Source organism: Ambystoma mexicanum, chromosome 1p (assembly GCF_040938575.1).
Source record: "Ambystoma mexicanum isolate Mex_15411 chromosome 1p, UKY_AmexF1_1, whole genome shotgun sequence".
Lineage (NCBI taxonomy): Eukaryota > Metazoa > Chordata > Amphibia > Caudata > Ambystomatidae > Ambystoma > Ambystoma mexicanum.
In genome coordinates this window covers 90,345,558-90,363,899 of record NC_090921.1, presented here as the reverse complement: position 1 = coordinate 90,363,899, position 18,342 = coordinate 90,345,558, and the positions used below count along the sequence as shown (strand labels likewise).

The 18,342-nt window shown below is 47.4% G+C and overlaps 1 protein-coding gene across 3 annotated transcripts in view; it reads left to right on the top strand.

The window, feature by feature from the left end:
• NFAM1 (NFAT activating protein with ITAM motif 1) overlaps nt 1-18,342 on the top strand; it is a 435,839-nt gene that overhangs the window by 303,639 nt on the left and 113,858 nt on the right. For all 3 annotated transcript variants that reach the window (XM_069643827.1, XM_069643817.1, XM_069643808.1), the window contains one exon: nt 5,277-5,363. In XM_069643827.1, the coding sequence (XP_069499928.1) occupies nt 5,277-5,363 (87 nt within the window). The remainder of the gene's footprint in view (nt 1-5,276; nt 5,364-18,342) is intronic.

Below are 18,342 nucleotides of genomic sequence, written 5' to 3'. Positions count from 1 at the left end.
AGATTGTACATAAGTAAGCCAGAAAGAAGACAAGTGCTTACTCAATAGGTGGTACAGTGGTTTTCTTACCTGTAGTAACCGGGTGTCTTGTCGTCGAGCCTGGCGCGTACCGGCGAAGACCGGCTAGCCCCAGAAGCGCTAGCGCAGAAATGCCAGGATAAACAGTAAATACAGCCCAGAGAGAGCTGGGTAGTGTAGTCCACAGGGACTACAGTGGCAACAAAATGAAGAAAAGTGTGCAAGCAGCAGCTAATAGATGTTACAGTAAGATAAACAGCCTCCTCCACTGCCTGTCATCTTGTTACCACTGATGCAGATCCTGCTCACAAACTGCACTCCTGCATGCAGCACCTACAGGTCCATTGCTATGCTACAAGTGGCAGCATGATTGTGTTGGCCAGTGTGTGTGTGGTGTGGGTGTGGTCCGTTTCCACAGTTCTAGTGCTCATTGTGTGCAGCTGGGTGCATTGGGTACACCTGTGGCCTGTTCCTCCCCGCCTGGTTTCTGCCTGCTCCGCGGTGCTTGTGTTTCTGGCATGTCTTTCCCAGTCGTACCAACATTTTTGTGGCAGTGTTTCTGGGAAAATTGCTGTCGTGATGCTGCCTTCTTACTGTGGTGCTGGTGTTTCAGGCATGGCTTGCGGAGAGTCACGCTGTTTCCGTTCACTGTGCTATCGGCGATGGTAGCACAGTGGACGCTGTTACCACCATCCTTGTTATTGGCATTTACTCACGTAGTAGTGCGTTCCGGAAAAAGTGCCTGTAAATGGAATTACCAGCACTTTATTTCCAGACCGCTACACTTGTAATGACCCCCCAATGTCATCCGTGTGCGTGGAGTCGAATTTCAATGTCTGAAAGCTAATGTCTCGAAAGATAACCTTTTGAGCATAAAAGGATTCACTTAAGCTAAGCACAATGGTCCTGTGTGCAATGAAACAGAGTGCAAAAAGTGAACTGATAGGTGCAACAATGAGTATACATTAAAGGAAAGTAAATGATGAAAGGATCTCAATCTTCTGAGGCCACATTTCCTTCAAAACAATGCCTATCATATATCTAAAACTAAAGTAAAGTCACTTACACTGTAATTGCCAACATGTTTCAGTTTCCAAATAATTAATTAGGCCTTCCGCTGAGCGCTCACAATCATTGTAATCTACATTCGGCTCAATGCCAATTTTTACTTCATTTGTATAGTGCCCCTGTCCTTCTAGTTACCCCTAGAAAGAGTGTGGAGTAGTCAATTGTAGCCAATAGATCCATAACATCACATTTTTTAAAATGTATATAATGCTTAAATGAAGGCTGTAAGATGAATTCAGGGAATTCACCTTCTCTCCCCAGGTTGAAGCCACCCCCTATGGGACTAGAGGGTGAGCCCGCTAAGCTTAACACTCTTTAGGGGACATGGCAAGCAGGATCCCACTGGGGGTGGTCCCCACCCCACTTGAAGGACAGGCTTTCCCCTAACAGGGATATGTGTTACTCTCCTTTGTCTCGGGAAGCTAATGTCTTTATTGTCTATATGGGGATTGCAAGAGACAGCTGTGTGAATATCCCTAGAGAAGGGACTGGTGTCGTTTCTGACCCTTTTCTATTACCATCATTCCTCATTCCTGGAAGTGCAGAACCAATGGAGAGTTCCGTCTTCGTCTCCAAAATGAAGAAAAGGGAGCGCAGGAGAGAGAGAGAGAGATGCAAGCCTGTGGAGTAATGCGGAGGAAGGAACGTCATTCCTCCAGGCAGAGCCAGGAGGCAACACCATGCATCCAGCGGGTAGAGCAGAGGAGCGAGAAAGTCTGTACAGCACTGCTGTCTGTTACAAGGATGGGAGCTTGAGAAGCCAGACCCTGCCAGCAAACTGACGCAAAAGACACGGACGGAGCTGGAAACATGCATCGGCCGAGGAGACCACCTCCAAGAGGATCGCCACTGCAGTGAGCAAGGAGCACGGGAGGGAAAGCCCAAAATAGGAACAGGACTATGGGCTGATCAAGGCTGTAAACAAGAAAAAGTGGTCCTGCCTATGAGGTTTCTAATCTGCTGCACTTTTATTCTAATGCAGTTTTTGTTTCTTATGGAGCTGTTTGCCAGCGTATCATTAGTTGACAAACACTGCCTTGCTGTGTACAGAGAGTACAGTGAAAAACCCACAAGAGAATGGTACTCAGTTTATTATTCATGACTGACCCATTTTTACGTGTTTTAAAATATATGCACTTTGTACCATATGTGAGGGACGCACAACTTGAAAGTCACAGAATGCAGTGCATAAATACATATTTTTACAAATGATATGTCGAGTTAGGCTAAAGAACGTCGGACATATTACTTCATGCAATCTTCATAACAAAACTCAGCATGGGCATTGCATCATGCCTTTACAACTTGTCACCTAATTTGAAACACATACAGATGTCAAATGCAGTCACAATAATGTTTGTTATTTTCACAGATGAGTATGGAGTTCCTAAATAACACCAAGTGCATTACTTTGAGTGGCTTTGGTATGCAAAAGTTCCAAATACAAACGTGTTCTAGTGTCTTTTATAGATGAAAATATATTCACTGTATTTCATGTAGGTGATATAACATTCACAAGGTTTACTTTGCACCAAAAGTAAATTTTCAGCCAGGCTAGAGGGTGACCTTAATAAGTCGACATCCAGATATTGAATCAGACCCCGGGAGGGGGGAAGGACCAGGAGGGCACCGGCTTGGTTGCACTTCGATTCCTGGACGTTTCGGCATATAGTGTGGAAAAAGCCTTCTTCTGGAGTCAAGGCACTTAAAACCCCTGCAAGAAGCAGAGGGAACTGTGAGAAACTTGTCATAAAAACCATTGTGAGTTACTAACTTCTAATGAGTATCACAGCAATCTATACACAGACTAAAAACGAGTTCAGAACTTATTTTGCTAGAAAGCACAATTCCAAACTGGTACTGACCTTAACAGTAATGGCGACCAATATGGCCGCTGTTCTGGCTTGTTGATTTGAGGTGGGCGAATATGGGGCCCGTGTTAGAGAAGCTGCTGTGGTTGCTACATCCCAAAGCATGCGGAGAGTGTCTCTAAAAACCCATGGGACAAAAAAGTGATAGGGTGAGATCAGATTAGTGGACTCATGTATCCAGGTGGTTTACGATCATGTAGGTTAACGGACTGGAGAAAACTAGTGAGTTGATGTATGGTAAAGTACCTCTGTCTACTCCAGTAGAGTGGAAAAGGGAGACAGATCTATGCTTCTGATTCCCCGCTGTTTGAAGTTTGGCACGCCGTTCAATTCGTGCTGGATAGAGATCTGGAGGGGGAGACAAGAGAGGGAGCGATCCCTGTAAAGACAATGATGGAGTACCTGCGCGGGGGTGTATATGGAGGCCTATAGCGGCCAGGCTAAAAAATATAGACAGTTACTTACTATCACGGATACTGCGGTCTCCGAGGCAGGGTGCGCAGGGAAACAGCACTGCGTTGCTCTAGTCGGAATGTGGCTAAAGTATAGTAGCCTGAGCTGCGCAAATATATGCATGGGTGCATGCGTCATGCAAGGGATACTGTTTGACCGCGCAGGCGTAGGTCGCGGGCATACTGTTCTATCGCGCATGCGCGGATGTTGGGGCATCACTGTGTCAGTGTAGGTATCTTGCTAAATTGCGGCAGAATGCCGGAGGCCAAAAAAGAAAAAGCGTATGGCGGTGCAAACTGCACAGCCTCGTGTACGCTCTGGAAGGACAGAGCGTGGCTGGTAATATGTAAGTATAGAACCAGATGTTAAGATCCGAAAATAAGGATCGGTGGGGCTGAATGCATGTTGAAGATAGAATAGTATGCAGTAAGACACTGCCAGGAGAGGCCATGGCCTGTCATGGGTGGGCGACCTGTGTGATGGGGGGCACTATGGAATGCCTGTAGGTATATCTGGCCTGTAGGAGGCTAAAAAGTGCATATCCAAGTTGTCTGTATTGAGGATGTGGAGTACAAAAAGTGGATCTACCCGACCCGAGGGGCTGTGTAGGCAGGAATGCAACAAGTGTTGTGCACAATAGTGGACAACTGTGTGAGACCTAGGTATAGTTTTGTGTAAATTGGCCTGGTGGTTCTAGCTCATTGAGTCCCAATGAAGTGTATTTTAGCTTAAAAATCCACCAGGCTTCTTTGTAGTTAAGAGAGTTGGTCGGGTTGTTTATTTGTGGTACTTTGTCAACTACCCACCAGAGCAGATTGTCTGGACCATGGTGGAATTCGACAAAGTGTGGTACCAAAGGCGCTGACATATTCTTGCACCGGATTCTGGATCTGTGCTCGCTGATCCTTTTGTGTACTGGCCTAGAGGTTTGGCCCACATATCTCAGGCCACATGGACATTCAATTACATAGATCACATTTGATGATTTACAATTTGAGAAGTGGCGTAACTGCCAATCTTTGTTTCCTATGGAAAAAGATGTTGTTTTGTGGGTGAATTTACAAGCCGTGCAGCTCTCGCAAGGGTGGTGCCCTACTATCTCTCTAAGGTTCAATAGGGCTGATCTAGTGCTCGTTTTGCTGATCCTGGCATGTGTTAGTATATCTTTCAGATTCTCCGATCTTTTAAGGGCCATTCTGGGTAGTTGTTCCCCTGGTAGGCTACATTGGATTAGTGGGCAGAATTTCTTTATGGCACCTTTTAATTGGGTTTTATTAGGGCCTAATGTTGTCTTCTCCTGAGTTGTCTTTCTCTTTGATGGTCAGTAGGGATTCCCTTGGGGTGTATCTTGCTCTTTTCTGGGTATTGCGCAACAATTTTTTGGGGTACCCCCTGGCTATTAGTTTGCTGTTCAGCAGCAAGGCATGTGTCTTAAATTCCTAAATATAGGTATGTAGCTCTTAAAGAGAATATAACTTATAACTTATCAAAGTAACAACATAAATTCCTTTGAAAATACTTCCCCATTCTCTTTTTTTGTACAAAGGATATGTCCAATGCTTTATACGATGCCTCAGTGTTTTCTAACACTACTAATCAGACTTTGCACAGAATAGATCATTGCCTTCTAATTGTTTGCTAGTTATACTTAATACCTGCAAAGATCCTACTAAGGCTGACACAATCTTACATTTTGCTTTTCTATCTGAGCATTTTTTCCATGTGCTGTTCAGGGGACGCTTACTGCCACAATCCTCTTGTCTCCGGTCATCGCTCTATGCCCTGAATTCCATGTGCCTTCTTCTCTACAGCCCTAGTCCACAGCAGCCCAGATGTTCATTCTCTTCTGTTGACTCTTCTTCCCAGATCCTGGAACATAACACCACCGATGTCTATGAGACCCTGGAGCAAAAAGCCAAGTTCCAGTCACCAGACAGCAAGCGTCTGGGTCAGGTAGGTGTTTGTTTGCAAGGCCAGAAATGGTGGCCATTAGTGGTGGGGAGATAAATGGAGCCTCTTACTAGGTGAAGAAAAGTCAAACTGCTCGGGAGTGTAAAGGGGAAGCCATGCCAGATATATCAGACGGCGGTCCAAGACTGGGTGACTCAGAACCTAGAGCAGGACGCTGCAAAAGAGGGGATTGACTGAATTATGAAAGTAAAAGTGAAGAGCAGCAATGGCTTGGAAATGGAAAATAGGTTGCAGAAAAGTGTTTCCCAAGTAGGGTACCACAGGCATCGGTTCCTGGAATGGCCCTCTCGCGTTGCAGAGGAGCTAATGAGTAAGGTGCCGCTCATGGGCTTAGTCATATTCTGGACCTCATTTATGGTTTGAACAGTTTTCATTCCTAAATCCCTGCCCTTAGTTTGGTTGGATCATGTACTTGTATTGTTCTAGAATTGCTGCACACGAAATGCAAGTTAGGATACATTTGATTGGACTAACTGGAAATATTATGCGGAGATGGTAAATTGCATTATTTCTCCCAGTGCTATAGACCTCTTCATCAGATGGTGCAGAGTGAAATGATTTGCAAGGACATAAACACTGGACAGTTCTTCCCCATTGAGGAAAAAAAGAGAAGTTTCAGTTTACACTTTGTTGGCTGGTGGGCGGGTATACGTGAAATGCAGACCTCAGATGGCACTTTATCGAAAAGGACCATACATCTGGCAACATGAAAACACATATCAGTATTCACTGTACAAAATCACATTTCTAGCAGTGCTGAGAACTGCATTTTAGGAAAGCACACCTTATGCACACTACTGTTGATATGTGATATGTTCTCGAAATTAGGTACAAGTGGTCTTAAAGTTGGGCCTCAGTAAGCATGAAATCTTACTCTGTTCAAAACTATTTCACAAGTCTGGTGGTAATCCGGCCTAATTACTGCCAAGCGGATATAGCGTTACCGCCGGGTCATGCAGCGGGATTAGCACTGCATCACAATCTGGCAGGAACACGTGCCCGGCAGTAACTGCGCCAAAATAAGGGCTACCGCTGAGAAAGCAGTGTTAATAGCGCTACCGCCAGCAATCCCGGGGCTATTAGCGCTGGTGCTAATAGCATCAGCGAAAATTGCGTCAACGCCGGAACCCAAAGCATCGCAGTGGCCATGTTGAAATACACAATCCATTAAATATCTCCACTTCCTGCAGCCATCCAGCCCTGGTAAAGTGCAAAAATGTCCCACAAGAGGATAAGAGACAAGGTGGCCAAACATTGCCTGTGCAAACCCAAATTTAGCGAGGGGGAGCTGGTGGTCCTCACAGTTGAGGTGATTGCCCACTGTGAGGAAATTTACGGAAGTCGCCTACGGAAGACCACTGGCCAGCGCAGGACAGCCATCTGGAATTCCATCTGCCAGAAGGTGACAGAAGTTTTAAGCGTTTCCCGTGATGGAGAGGAATGCTCCATGTGATGGAACAACCTGAGGGTCAGGGTGCGGGGACTGCTGTGCCAACACTACCGGGAGTGTCTGGTGACTGGAGGAGGCACTATTGAGTCACTGGTCCTCACCGGCTGGAAGGAGAAATGCAGCACAGTGCTGCACCTCGAAGGGATAGAAGGAGTCGGCAGTGCAGAGGTGGGTGCCCGCAGCCAGGAGGCAGGAGGTGAGTGAACCCACCAACACAAATGCATACATAAATGACAGCCCAGCATAAGATGCCCCAGTGGACAGTGACACAAGTCTGCATACTCAGATGCATGCCATCAGGGCAGAGTGGTGGGGTGGCAGATCAGCCACCTCCCCCACCCCCACAGCATCCATGGGGCAGGGCACCAAGGACATCCCTGAGCATCACAGCAGCGGGAAGGGCAGGCAAGTGTACCAAACAAATGCCATGTGCACCACACCCCTACTGGCGCATGCTGTGCCAGCGAGATTGTGGTGCATGAGCGACCGCAACACTGTGCAGCAGTCACACCAGCATGTTGCGAGCCCAGTAGGCCTGCCCCATTTCGGCATGGCAGCGAGAAACAGGGAAGTATATATCCCACACACCGACATGTGCCCAGCCTGCCAATCACTGTGCACCATAGAGCAGCCCTGCTGGCTGCACAGCAGTGTCCCATAGAGCCATGACAGTGCCATGGACTAAGCCACCCTGCCCTCCACCATGTGAGTGCCACTCGCGGAGGGGATGTGGCGCCATGAAGGACCACAAGCATGCATGTCAGACGTAAACAACCCCAGCATGGTCCCCCTGCACTACCCACACATAGGCCAAAGACCAACAGGTCATGGGTCACACACCCATCGCTACAAGCAACCCCATGACGCTGGGCCCACATGCATCCCCCCATGACCAACCATGCTCATTTGCCCATTTCTGTGGGGTCACACCATATACCATAGCAATTGTGCCTTGCATGCCAAGACATGTAGGGGAACCATACCTGACAACATTTACTATTTCCCCTACAGGCACACAAGCATCATCAGAGAGCTGCCCTTCCAGGCCCTCAAGGTCTGCCACCACTGTCAACCCCCAACCCCGCCCGCAACAGCCCACACAGGCCACACCAAGGCGGATGTCCCTGCTTGTTACCCCGAGTGGTCGAAGTGTACGAAAAGAAGTAGTGGAGCTATGTTCCCTGCTGGTCTGCCCCGCTCCCCACAAACCCCATCCCTGCGCCCCCTCCCACACACAATACAAACCACCAAACAAACACACCTGCTATTTGTGGGAATGTGTAGTTCAGTGCACTGAAGTGCAAGCTTCAACTTCTTCCTACACTTTTATTTTAATACAAAACCATTCCAGAACGTTTTTTTTTTAAAATAAAAGTATAAGAACAGTGAAACTTAAAAATAAAAAGTACAGAAGCACCGCTCCCGACCACTCCTGCCCTCTTCGACCTCTGGTTACCATGCAGCAGAGCAGGGCCAAGGCAACTCCCACACCACAGGCCACCAGGAACAGTGCAGGGCACACTGCACCCACACCTGCAGCCAGAGGCACAGACACTGAGGCCACAGATGGACACAAGTCTGGTGGCTACTTGCCGAAGGTCCACACTCCCAAGAGATCACACTACCAGGGACGTCATTTAGGGGTTGCCAGAGGTCGCAACTTGTAATGCAAGCTCCTGGGCTGTGGCCAGCACCATGTGGCTCTTTACTTCTGGAGTGGCTGGCTTTCTTGTTCAGGCCCCTTAAAAAAATAAGAACAGGAGTTCCACAAGTCTAACACTTTCAGCACTCACCCTAAATAAGAAAGAATAGGAATACCAAATAATGTGTCTTTCTGGCATTCTATACAATAATTGCTAGACTCATTAAAGGTTTATTTCAGGCACACTTCAGGGGATGAGTCACTGATTTAGTCTGTTCTTAAACGCCTCAACTCAGCCTTTCATCCTTCTGAGGTCGATAGATGAGTACCAACACAGGTTGGGTGATATTGGGTGTATATTTTTCTATATAAAGCGCTATATAATAACACATCATTATAATTTGGTCATGGACGTCTGCTTGCATTCACAGTAATTTGGTTATATGGACCTATACACACTGATCTTAATGATACATATGGCAATCCATTCTTGTATGAAATGTACATCACAGTATAGTGATATCGTAACCATATTTTTCATAGTGTACAATGCTATGTGATGCCACTTCCTGTTTTTTCAGCGGGTGAAAGGTCGTGTTCCATCGCTTCCTGCGATATCACTTCGGGTGGGGTCAAATGACATCACTTCCTGTGATGTCATCAGTGGGTCAAGGGTTGTGTGATGTCACTTCCGCTGCCCCTGGCATTTTGGTGAAATGACGTCCATGTCCACCACGCCGCCAGCGCACACGGACTCCAGAGCCAGACATTGAAACTCCCTCATATGGCTCTCTTGCATACAGCTCTGGGCTAGTGCAGAGCCCCTCACCTACACATCCCACTCTAACACGCAGAATGCTGTTGTAGAGGCTCGAGGACATGGAGCGCAGACCGAGGGAGATGGAGGAGATTGGCCACACGCACTCCACACACCTACAGGCCATTAGGGACATCATGCAGGGGGCTACCCGCAGGTTTGTGTATGCCATGGGGCGGAACAGGGCCGAAACAGCCGACAAGTTCCCCTTAAGACTGTATGTCCAATGGGTCAGGTAAATGACAGAAGGCATCTCTGCAATGGCAGAGGCCATCCGGCAGAGCACAAAGGTGTAACGCCATCAAAACCTGGGGACAGGCTCCGTCCCATCCATCTCTACCACACCCAAAGAGGGGTCACAGCAGGGCACGCCGCAGCGACAGTCAAATTGCCTTCTGTGCCCAAAATCTCCAGGGGCTGGCGGGGGGCTGGGGGTATTGGGTCCACGATTGTGAAGGACTCTGGAACACTGATTGCCATGAGTGGCCATGCTGGGAAGTTGATGGTGGGAGTGGGGATTGTGTGATGGGGAGTTGGTGGGGGAGGTGGGAGGAGATTGTGTTAAGGGGAGTTGGTGGTGGGAGGGGGGATAGTTGGGACACTACATTACATTAAAAAAGTTTCACTTCATCAATGCATGTACATTCCTGATTGTGTCATTGTTCTGTTTATTGTTAGGGTGGTGTCACACAGTCGTGCATGGCGTGTGCCATGTGAAGGTGTCAAAAGAATATGCCCATCAATCCCTGGCGTGCCAATCTCCCATCCCTGACGTCATATCTGGCAATTGTTCCTCAGACACAGACACAGGCACTGATTCCTCATCCTCTGGGGGGGGGCATGTCCACGTCAGGGGGTAGTGGCACATTTTTGTCCTCAGGCAGATTTTGTGCAGCATGGCACACACAAGCACAATTTGTCCCACTTTCTCTTGAGTGTACATCAGGGCTCAACCAGTACGGACGAGGCAGCGGAAATGTGCCTTCAGGGAGCCAGAGGTACGCTTGATGCACACACAGGCCCTGCTGTGAGCGTGGTTGTAGGCAGGGTTTGTGGATCACGTACAGGGGTCATTGACCAGGGCAGCTGTGGAGATACGGAGTCATCTGCATGGGGGGAGCACATGCATTAGACACAGGCATTAGGCACAGGGTGCATTCCCATGGATCTTCAGTTCACGGCATATGTATATTCCACGTCTGTGCACACAGTGTCACTCGTGTCATGCATTGTTGGTGTTCCACATGCACCCAGTTCCCTTGCTGGAGATGTTACGTAAGGTGCCTGTCGGTGACATGTGCAGCAGACATGGTGGCTGCCATGTGGCAGTGTATTACCACCATGCATGTGGCATGCTGGGTGCCCCATGGGCTCTCCCTCGGCATGTGGTGCCAACAGGTGGGCATTGGGGCTGGCCGCACATGGATGCATGGCTGTGGTACCGGCATGGTTTTTGTTGTGTGGGGCAATGTGGCCATTTGTCAGAATTGATCAGCATTGATCTGGTTAGTGCATGTTGCATTGTGATACCTGTAGTCATGTTGCTGTATATGGTTGCTACTGTATGGCTACTACTGCTTCTCCATGCAGGTAAGTCAGATATGTGCATGCTTCTTGGCTTGTTCTGTGACGACGGTGCTGGAGGGAGTGATGTACAGATTTCCCTTTCACTTGTCATGCCATCCTTTGTGTAGGCATTTGTATCCCTCCCCCATTTGTGCATGTGCTTCACGGCGCATGTGTGCTGGTTTTTCGACTCAGCCACTATCCAAGTCCGTTATCCTCTGTGCCCCTCTATGTATCTTGGCAGTGTGCTGTTCCGTAGGTCCATGGCATCATGGGCAGAAACAGGCTAGCGGGCAGAGCAGTGGGTGAGGTACAGGTTGGGGTCGCAGGTCACGTACACATTCAGGGAGTGGTCGTGCTTGTGGTGTCCGTACACTGCTACGTGGTACTGGGGGGCCACCAGCGCAACATGGGTACAGTCCAGGGCATTTGGGCAATGGCATAGAACTGTGCCTTCTTTGCATTGACCTGGGTGAGGGCGGTAGGCAATGAGATGTGGCATTGCACTTGCCGCAGGAGGGCTTCAAGCGCCTGGCCCAGCACTGCGCAGAATGTAGGCTGTGCCATGCCGTGCATCATGGCCACTGAGTGCTGGAAGGTTCCAGTTACAAAGAATTGCAGGACGGACACTAGTTTCAGCAGTGGGGTCACAGCTGTCCGGATGTTGATCCTGATCCCTATGTCGTCCTGTATTGTGGTGGCCAGCTCTGTTATGCTCTCCCTGTTGAGGTGGTACAGGGTGAACAACTGGCTGTTGGTGAGGGTCCAGGGTGAAGGGCTAACCCTGGGGATCGGGGCACGCCTTGCTTTGGCTCTCCTCCTCTTCCTCCCCCCCACACCCGTCTGTACTCTCTGTGCCCTGGCCTGGTTGTCCAGACTCTCTGCTTACAGTGGCTAGTGGTAGCATGGTTTTGGAAACAGCGTTTGGGGTAGGGGTGTGCCTTATGTGGCCCCCTGGAGTGGATTGGGATCACCTCTGGCTTAATTTCAGGCACCTGTGTTCATTTACCTCCAGATGGAAGCTGTAGGTAATGGCACCATGTTTTCAGCGGTATTTGTACCGGTTTTCGGCACTATTTGTGCCAGACATGGACTTGTGATGCAGCTGTTTGCCTCGTGTGGCTGGCTGTAATTGCACCAGCTGTGATGGCGCCGGCTGCAATAGCGCCGGCTGTAATAGCCCCGGCTGCTTTTGCAGTATGCTGTATTTGCACCGGATCATGATCCGGCGGAGTGGAATTGACAGCGCTAATTCCATTACCGCCGCTTTTAAGGGTTGCCACCAGACTTGTGATGAGGCCCACAGAACCTAAAATGGTATTTTGCAGCCTCTAAGTAGAGTCGGACTGTGGAGAGATTTCAGTGCAGTATCTTTGCTGGCTGGTATGCAATCTGACCACTGCAAAATATGTTCTCAGAGTTTGCTTTGTCCAGTGTTACTTCAGTATGCCCAAAGTACGATAATGGCTTCCTCCCTGGCATGCAATGTGGTAAATACAAAATATGTTACACATTATTTAATAGTACAATGTCCATTGTTATCTCACTGTTCCTCGTGCTCGATGATGGGTGCACGCCATTTAAGCTTAGACACAAGATTGCTGTTACCTATGCCCTGTGTCCTCGCCCAATAGGGCTTATGAACTGTCGTGTCCAACAGCTGTTGGTGGAAGGTTGTACTGGAGGGTTTCCTTCGAGCGTTGTTAATATTATTTTTCATTTTTTAAATTCCTTTATTTGTTTTAGTTGTTAATTACAACTTTTGCAAATATCAACATATAATACAATTTATTTCGAACATTTACAGCAAAACATTACTTCAAAGTTGTTAAAGTACAGGGTAAAATGAATACATATGAAACCTTAAAATGTCAAAACACAAGACGAAATCAGCGCATCTGGTAACAAGGGAATTTTAAAACGAGGCGATTACAATTTGATTTCATTTATCTGCGTCGAAATGAATCATCATGAAGCTTTAAAGCAAGTAGAAAGTTCACCGAAGCAATGTTTACTGAAATATGGGTTGCATTGAACATTTTGGACCACATTGTGTCTTTCGTTAACATTGTGAATTGACTAAAATGTTTAAAAAAGGATTCTTTCCTCAGTTGGGCCAAGCAAGGGCAATACACAAATAAATGTTGTAATGTTTCTACTGATCAATAGCTCTGCAGAATCTGCAATTCAGATCAGTGATCAAAGCTTTTGAGTGCAAAGCGATTTCAATTCTTGTGGGCCAGAGGTTCAAACGAATTCTCAATAAAATTGCAGCGTACCTGGAGTTGGGAAATTTCAAAAGGTATAGTGCAGTCTTATTCAAAGGTTTTATTTGAAAGTCTCCTGTGTGACAAATTGAATGGGTATTACATTTTTCCCGCACACCAGTCTCAGCACCATAATTTGAATTTTTCTTTATATGGTTGCTCTAGTAACAATTTCAGGGTGATATCAGCTTTCCTTAATACCTTGTTGCAGTAGGTTTCCCATGCATGTAATGGACTGCTCAAATAGCCATTTAGTGCTGCAGTTAATAACGGGATTAAAGTTATAGCATTGGTAGGGCCACTGAGACATTTCCCAAAGAGCTTGCCAAGCAAGCATTGTAGATAAGGAAACTAGGCCCAGCTGGAAACGCAGGATAATGATTGGTATACTCTGGGGTAAAGACATTTTTTCCCCCAGTAAATACCTTATAAGAGGTCCCAGTTTGGATGGTTGTCGGGTTGCTTACCTTGGGCTCCAAATACAATAACTGGGACAACTTTCTGCTTGTAGAAATTAATAGCTGGAACATACAAGAATTTAAAAAAAATTCTTTGGATTGGTTTGCCTTGTGTTGTCAGTATCCACATTTCTGGCTTTAACTTGTCTTTATATGGAAGGTTGGCGATGCTTTTACTAATGTTTTGTGCCAAATAACTGTATTCATTCACAAGACAAAGAGGAATGTTGGCAACTGACCAACGGAATTTGAATTTAGATTTGTGACTGGTGGGATGCAATATCAAGGTGTTAGATTTCTGGACATTAATGGTTAAACCATTAGTTTGCGCATAATTATCCCGGGCATTCAATTTTCTTTGGAGTCCTACTGGAGTTTTATCAATTAAAATTGAATTGTCGGCGTATAAAAGCCTGGATACTTCCCTGTTACCAATTTTGAGGGCAAAGGAACATGTTTTATCTAAAACAATGTTAATATCCTTAATATAAAATTAAATGGAATAGAGGCTAAAATACACCTTTGTTTAAGGCCAGAATAGGTTGAAATCACTTTGGTCCATCTTTGGTCAGCTTCACATTTATGGACGTATCAGAGTAAAATTGGCGTATAAGATTTAGAATATAGGGAGAACACCCTGCGTTCATCAATTGGGACCATAGTAGCTCACGGGATACTGAATCGAAGGCTTGTTTAAAGTCTTGTTACGCTCACCTGGCTCCCACAGGGGCATAGATAGAACCTGGACAGTTGCGGCCTCCACCAGCATGAAGCGTAGGGCAAAGATGACCGTCTGGACGGACCCCCTCAGTCTTGTAAGCTTGACTCCTAGAAATATTCTCCTGTAGATGGAGAAAGATATTTAGCCCCGTGGGTGTGAATGCAGACCCCCCTCCCTGCTCCCGTTCTCCCCACTTGCCACCTCTGATATTCCTAGTCAGTGTTCTCACCTTATATTTTTGATTGGTGAGCTCTTCATCCTGCGTGGCATGCAGGGGCGCATAGATACCAGTTACTTCACTGGTTTTAGGTGTTGGGGTTCTGGACAATTATTGAGTCCTGAGTTTGCCAAGTTTTTAAAGAGTTCAAAATGTTCAAAGTTCACTGTTGCACTCCCCAGTTGATTTGCGGCGGCAAATTCTGTCTGGAGGTTGCTGGCGGCGTTCAGGTAAGAGTCTGTATTACCCAAACTGTCCTGTAAAGGTGCGTGAGAATTGCTCACTGTCTTTTCCTTTTTTCCTAGATGCGGCTTATTGAAGGATAAAGCCTCCAATGATAATCAGGTAAGTCTTGTAATATAAGTGATTGTCTTTTTAGTCTCTTTAGGCTCACCTTGCTTTTTCTTGTCTTTTCCCCAGGTGTTGAAAATCACCGAAAAAGTGACGGAGGCAGCGCCGAGTCGGAGATGCTGTGGGCTGGTGAAAATGGAGCGGCGCTGTAGCTGGGATGTGACGCGTGCCGGAAGAATGTCCCTTCAGGCTCGGAGTGATGCAGGATCCGAAATCAGGTCAGGAATCAGATTAAAGTCTGTAATCTAACCTCTTCTTCTATTTTCCTTTCTCTCCTAGGGGCTCCGTGTTCGAGGCGGGCGTGGCAGAAGGCTGGATGCAGGTTTGCTGACACGGTGAGCGTTACGCTGCTAAATGCAGAATAACGCGAAGCGTGTGTTGAAGATCGGGCGTGGTTTAAATAGCTTTGAAAGTAGTCCCAGGTAAGAAGTTCCTAGAACCACACCCGAGTGAAAAGTAGTCCTTGTGGAAAAATAGTCCCTCCAGGTCTCACGTTGGCCTGGATGCATGTGCAGCATGGTCTGCCTGAGGTAAGTGATGACTATGAGCCTGGTAAGGCGCCAGGACTGATTTCTATTATGAGCCTGGCGCCTAAGGCGCCAGGACTGAACCCAGATAGCCCCTAGCCGGGGCTTCTGAGGTTTAAACAGATGTCCGGATGCCTGCTTCCGGGGCGAATGGGCTTGGTCCAGCTGCCCGGGAGTAGGCATCATGACAGCACTCCCCTCCAAGGCCCCCCCTAAGGTTGTTCTTCCTCTGGGCCCTGGTTTGTCTGGGAAGTTCCGATGGAATTTCTTCACTAATCGAAGTGCATGGACGTGGTCACAGGGTACCCATGACCTTTCCTGTGGTCCGTAACCTTTCCAATCGATTAAACAAAAAAGTTTAGCTTTAACCATCTTAGAGTCCAGAATATCTTTTACCTCAAATTCAGGTTCTCCATCTATTAGGATGGGGTCAGGTGGCTTGGCTGATCTTGTTCCGGGTTGAACTGGTTTTAGAAGTGAAACATGGAAGACGGGATGGATCCGCATACTAGAGGGCAATTCTAATTTAACTGCTACCGGGTTGATAATTTTTTTAATGGTGTAAGGCCCCAAATATCTAGGATTAAAAGTTCCAGTCCCTTTTAGGGGTATGTGTCTGGTTGCCAGCCAAACTTGATCTCCAATCTGATAATGGGGAGTGTCACTCCTATTCTGATCGGCATTCTTCTTGTATTTCTCCTTTGCTTTTTTCAAATGTTCAGTTGCTTCCTTAAAGGCTTGAGTAATAGTAGAATGCAGATGGGTCACTGCTGGCATTTCCAAGTGTTGGGGTGAATCAAGTTCTGAGGTTCGAGGATGATGACCATAAATGGTATAAAAGGGGCTTTGTCCGGTTCCAGAATGTACTGAGTTATTGTATGCGTATTCGGCAAACCATAATATATCCTTCCAATTGCCCTCGGTCTGATGTAACATGCAACATAGGTATTGTTGCAGAGTCTGGTTGGTCCTTTCCGTCTGACCATCGGTCTGGGGATGGTGACTAGTAGATAACCTCACGTTGATTTCCGCTAATTGGCAACATTTCTTCCAGAATTGCGAAATAAATTGACTACCTCGATCTGACACCAATACAGAAGGAAATCCATGTACTCGAACGATGTTTTCAAGGAATTCCTTGGCCAAAACTGAAGCGGAAGGTAATCCCTTTAAAGGAATAAAGTGAGACATCTTGGAAAAAAGGTCAACAACTACTAGAATTGTGTTAAACCCATTACATGGAGGTAGATCTGTAATAAAGTCTAAGGACAAAGTGTACCAAGGTGTAGGCGGAATATCCAAAGGCTGTAAAAGACCGGCTGGTTTCTTCTTCTGGCTTTTGTTTTGGGCGCAGATCCCACAAGACAACACAAATGACTTTATGTCCTTTCGCCAGGTGGGCCACCAGAATTGTCTTTTAATTTTAGCTTCAGTCTTGGCAATACCTGGGTGTCCTTCCATCAAAGCATCATGGTAATTGGAGATTACCAGTTCTTGCAGTTCCTTGTGTGGTAAAAACAGATGCCCTTGATAGTAGGGTAACTCATTAATGAATGAATAATCTGGGCCTCTTTTGTTCCAGTCCTGCAGGGCTGTTGAATCGAAAAGTTGTTGAATCTTTAAATGAATATATTCCAAAGTTTGTAAAGCAGTTACGCCGAGGATTCTTTGTCCTGGAATTATGGGTAATGGTTCTGGGTTTGAAAATGCTTATCCCATTCCTATTCGGGATAAGGCATCTGCCTTACCATTCCAACAGGTGGGCATTGGGGCTGGCCGCACATGGATGCATGGCTGTGGTACCGGCATGGTTTTTGTTGTGTGGGGCAATGTGGCCATTTGTCAGAATTGATCAGCATTGATCTGGTTAGTGCATGTTGCATTGTGATACCTGTAGTCATGTTGCTGTATATGGTTGCTACTGTATGGCTACTACTGCTTCTCCATGCAGGTAAGTCAGATATGTGCATGCTTCTTGGCTTGTTCTGTGACGACGGTGCTGGAGGGAGTGATGTACAGATTTCCCTTTCACTTGTCATGCCATCCTTTGTGTAGGCATTTGTATCCCTCCCCCATTTGTGCATGTGCTGCACGGCGCATGTGTGCTGGTTTTTCGACTCAGCCACTATCCAAGTCCGTTATCCTCTGTGCCCCTCTATGTATCTTGGCAGTGTGCTGTTCCGTAGGTCCATGGCATCATGGGCGGAAACAGGCTAGCGGGCAGAGCAGTGGGTGAGGTACAGGTTGGGGTCGCAGGTCACGTACACATTCAGGGAGTGGTCGTGCTTGAGGTTTCGGCACACTGCTACGTGGTACTGGGGGGCCACCAGCGCAACATGGGTACAGTCCAGGGCAGTGATCACATTTGGCATTTGGGCAATGGCATAGAACTGTGCCTTCTTTGCATTGACCTGGGCGAGGGTGGTAGGCAATGAGATGTGGCGTTGCACTTTCCGCAGGAGGGCTTCAAGCGCCTGGCCCAGCACTGCGCAGAATGTAGGCTGTGCCATGCCGTGCATCATGGCCACTGAGTGCTGGAAGGTTCCAGTTACAAAGAATTGCAGGACGGACACTAGTTTCAGCAGTGGGGACACAGCTGTCCGGATGTTGATCCTGATCCCTATGTCGTCCTGTATTGTGGTGGCCAGCTCTGTTATGCTCTCCCTGTTGAGGTGGTACAGGGTGAACAACTGGCTGTTGGTGAGGGTCCAGGGTGAAGGGCTAACCCTGGGGATCGGGGCACGCCTTGCTTTGGCTCTCCTCCTCTTCCTCCCCCCCACACCCGTCTGTACTCTCTGTGCCCTGGCCTGGTTGTCCAGACTCTCTGCTTACAGTGGCTAGTGGTAGCATGGTTTTGGAAACAGCGTTTGGGGTAGGGGTGTGCCTTATGTGGCCCCCTGGAGTGGATTGGGATCACCTGTGGCTTAATTTCAGGCACCTGTGTT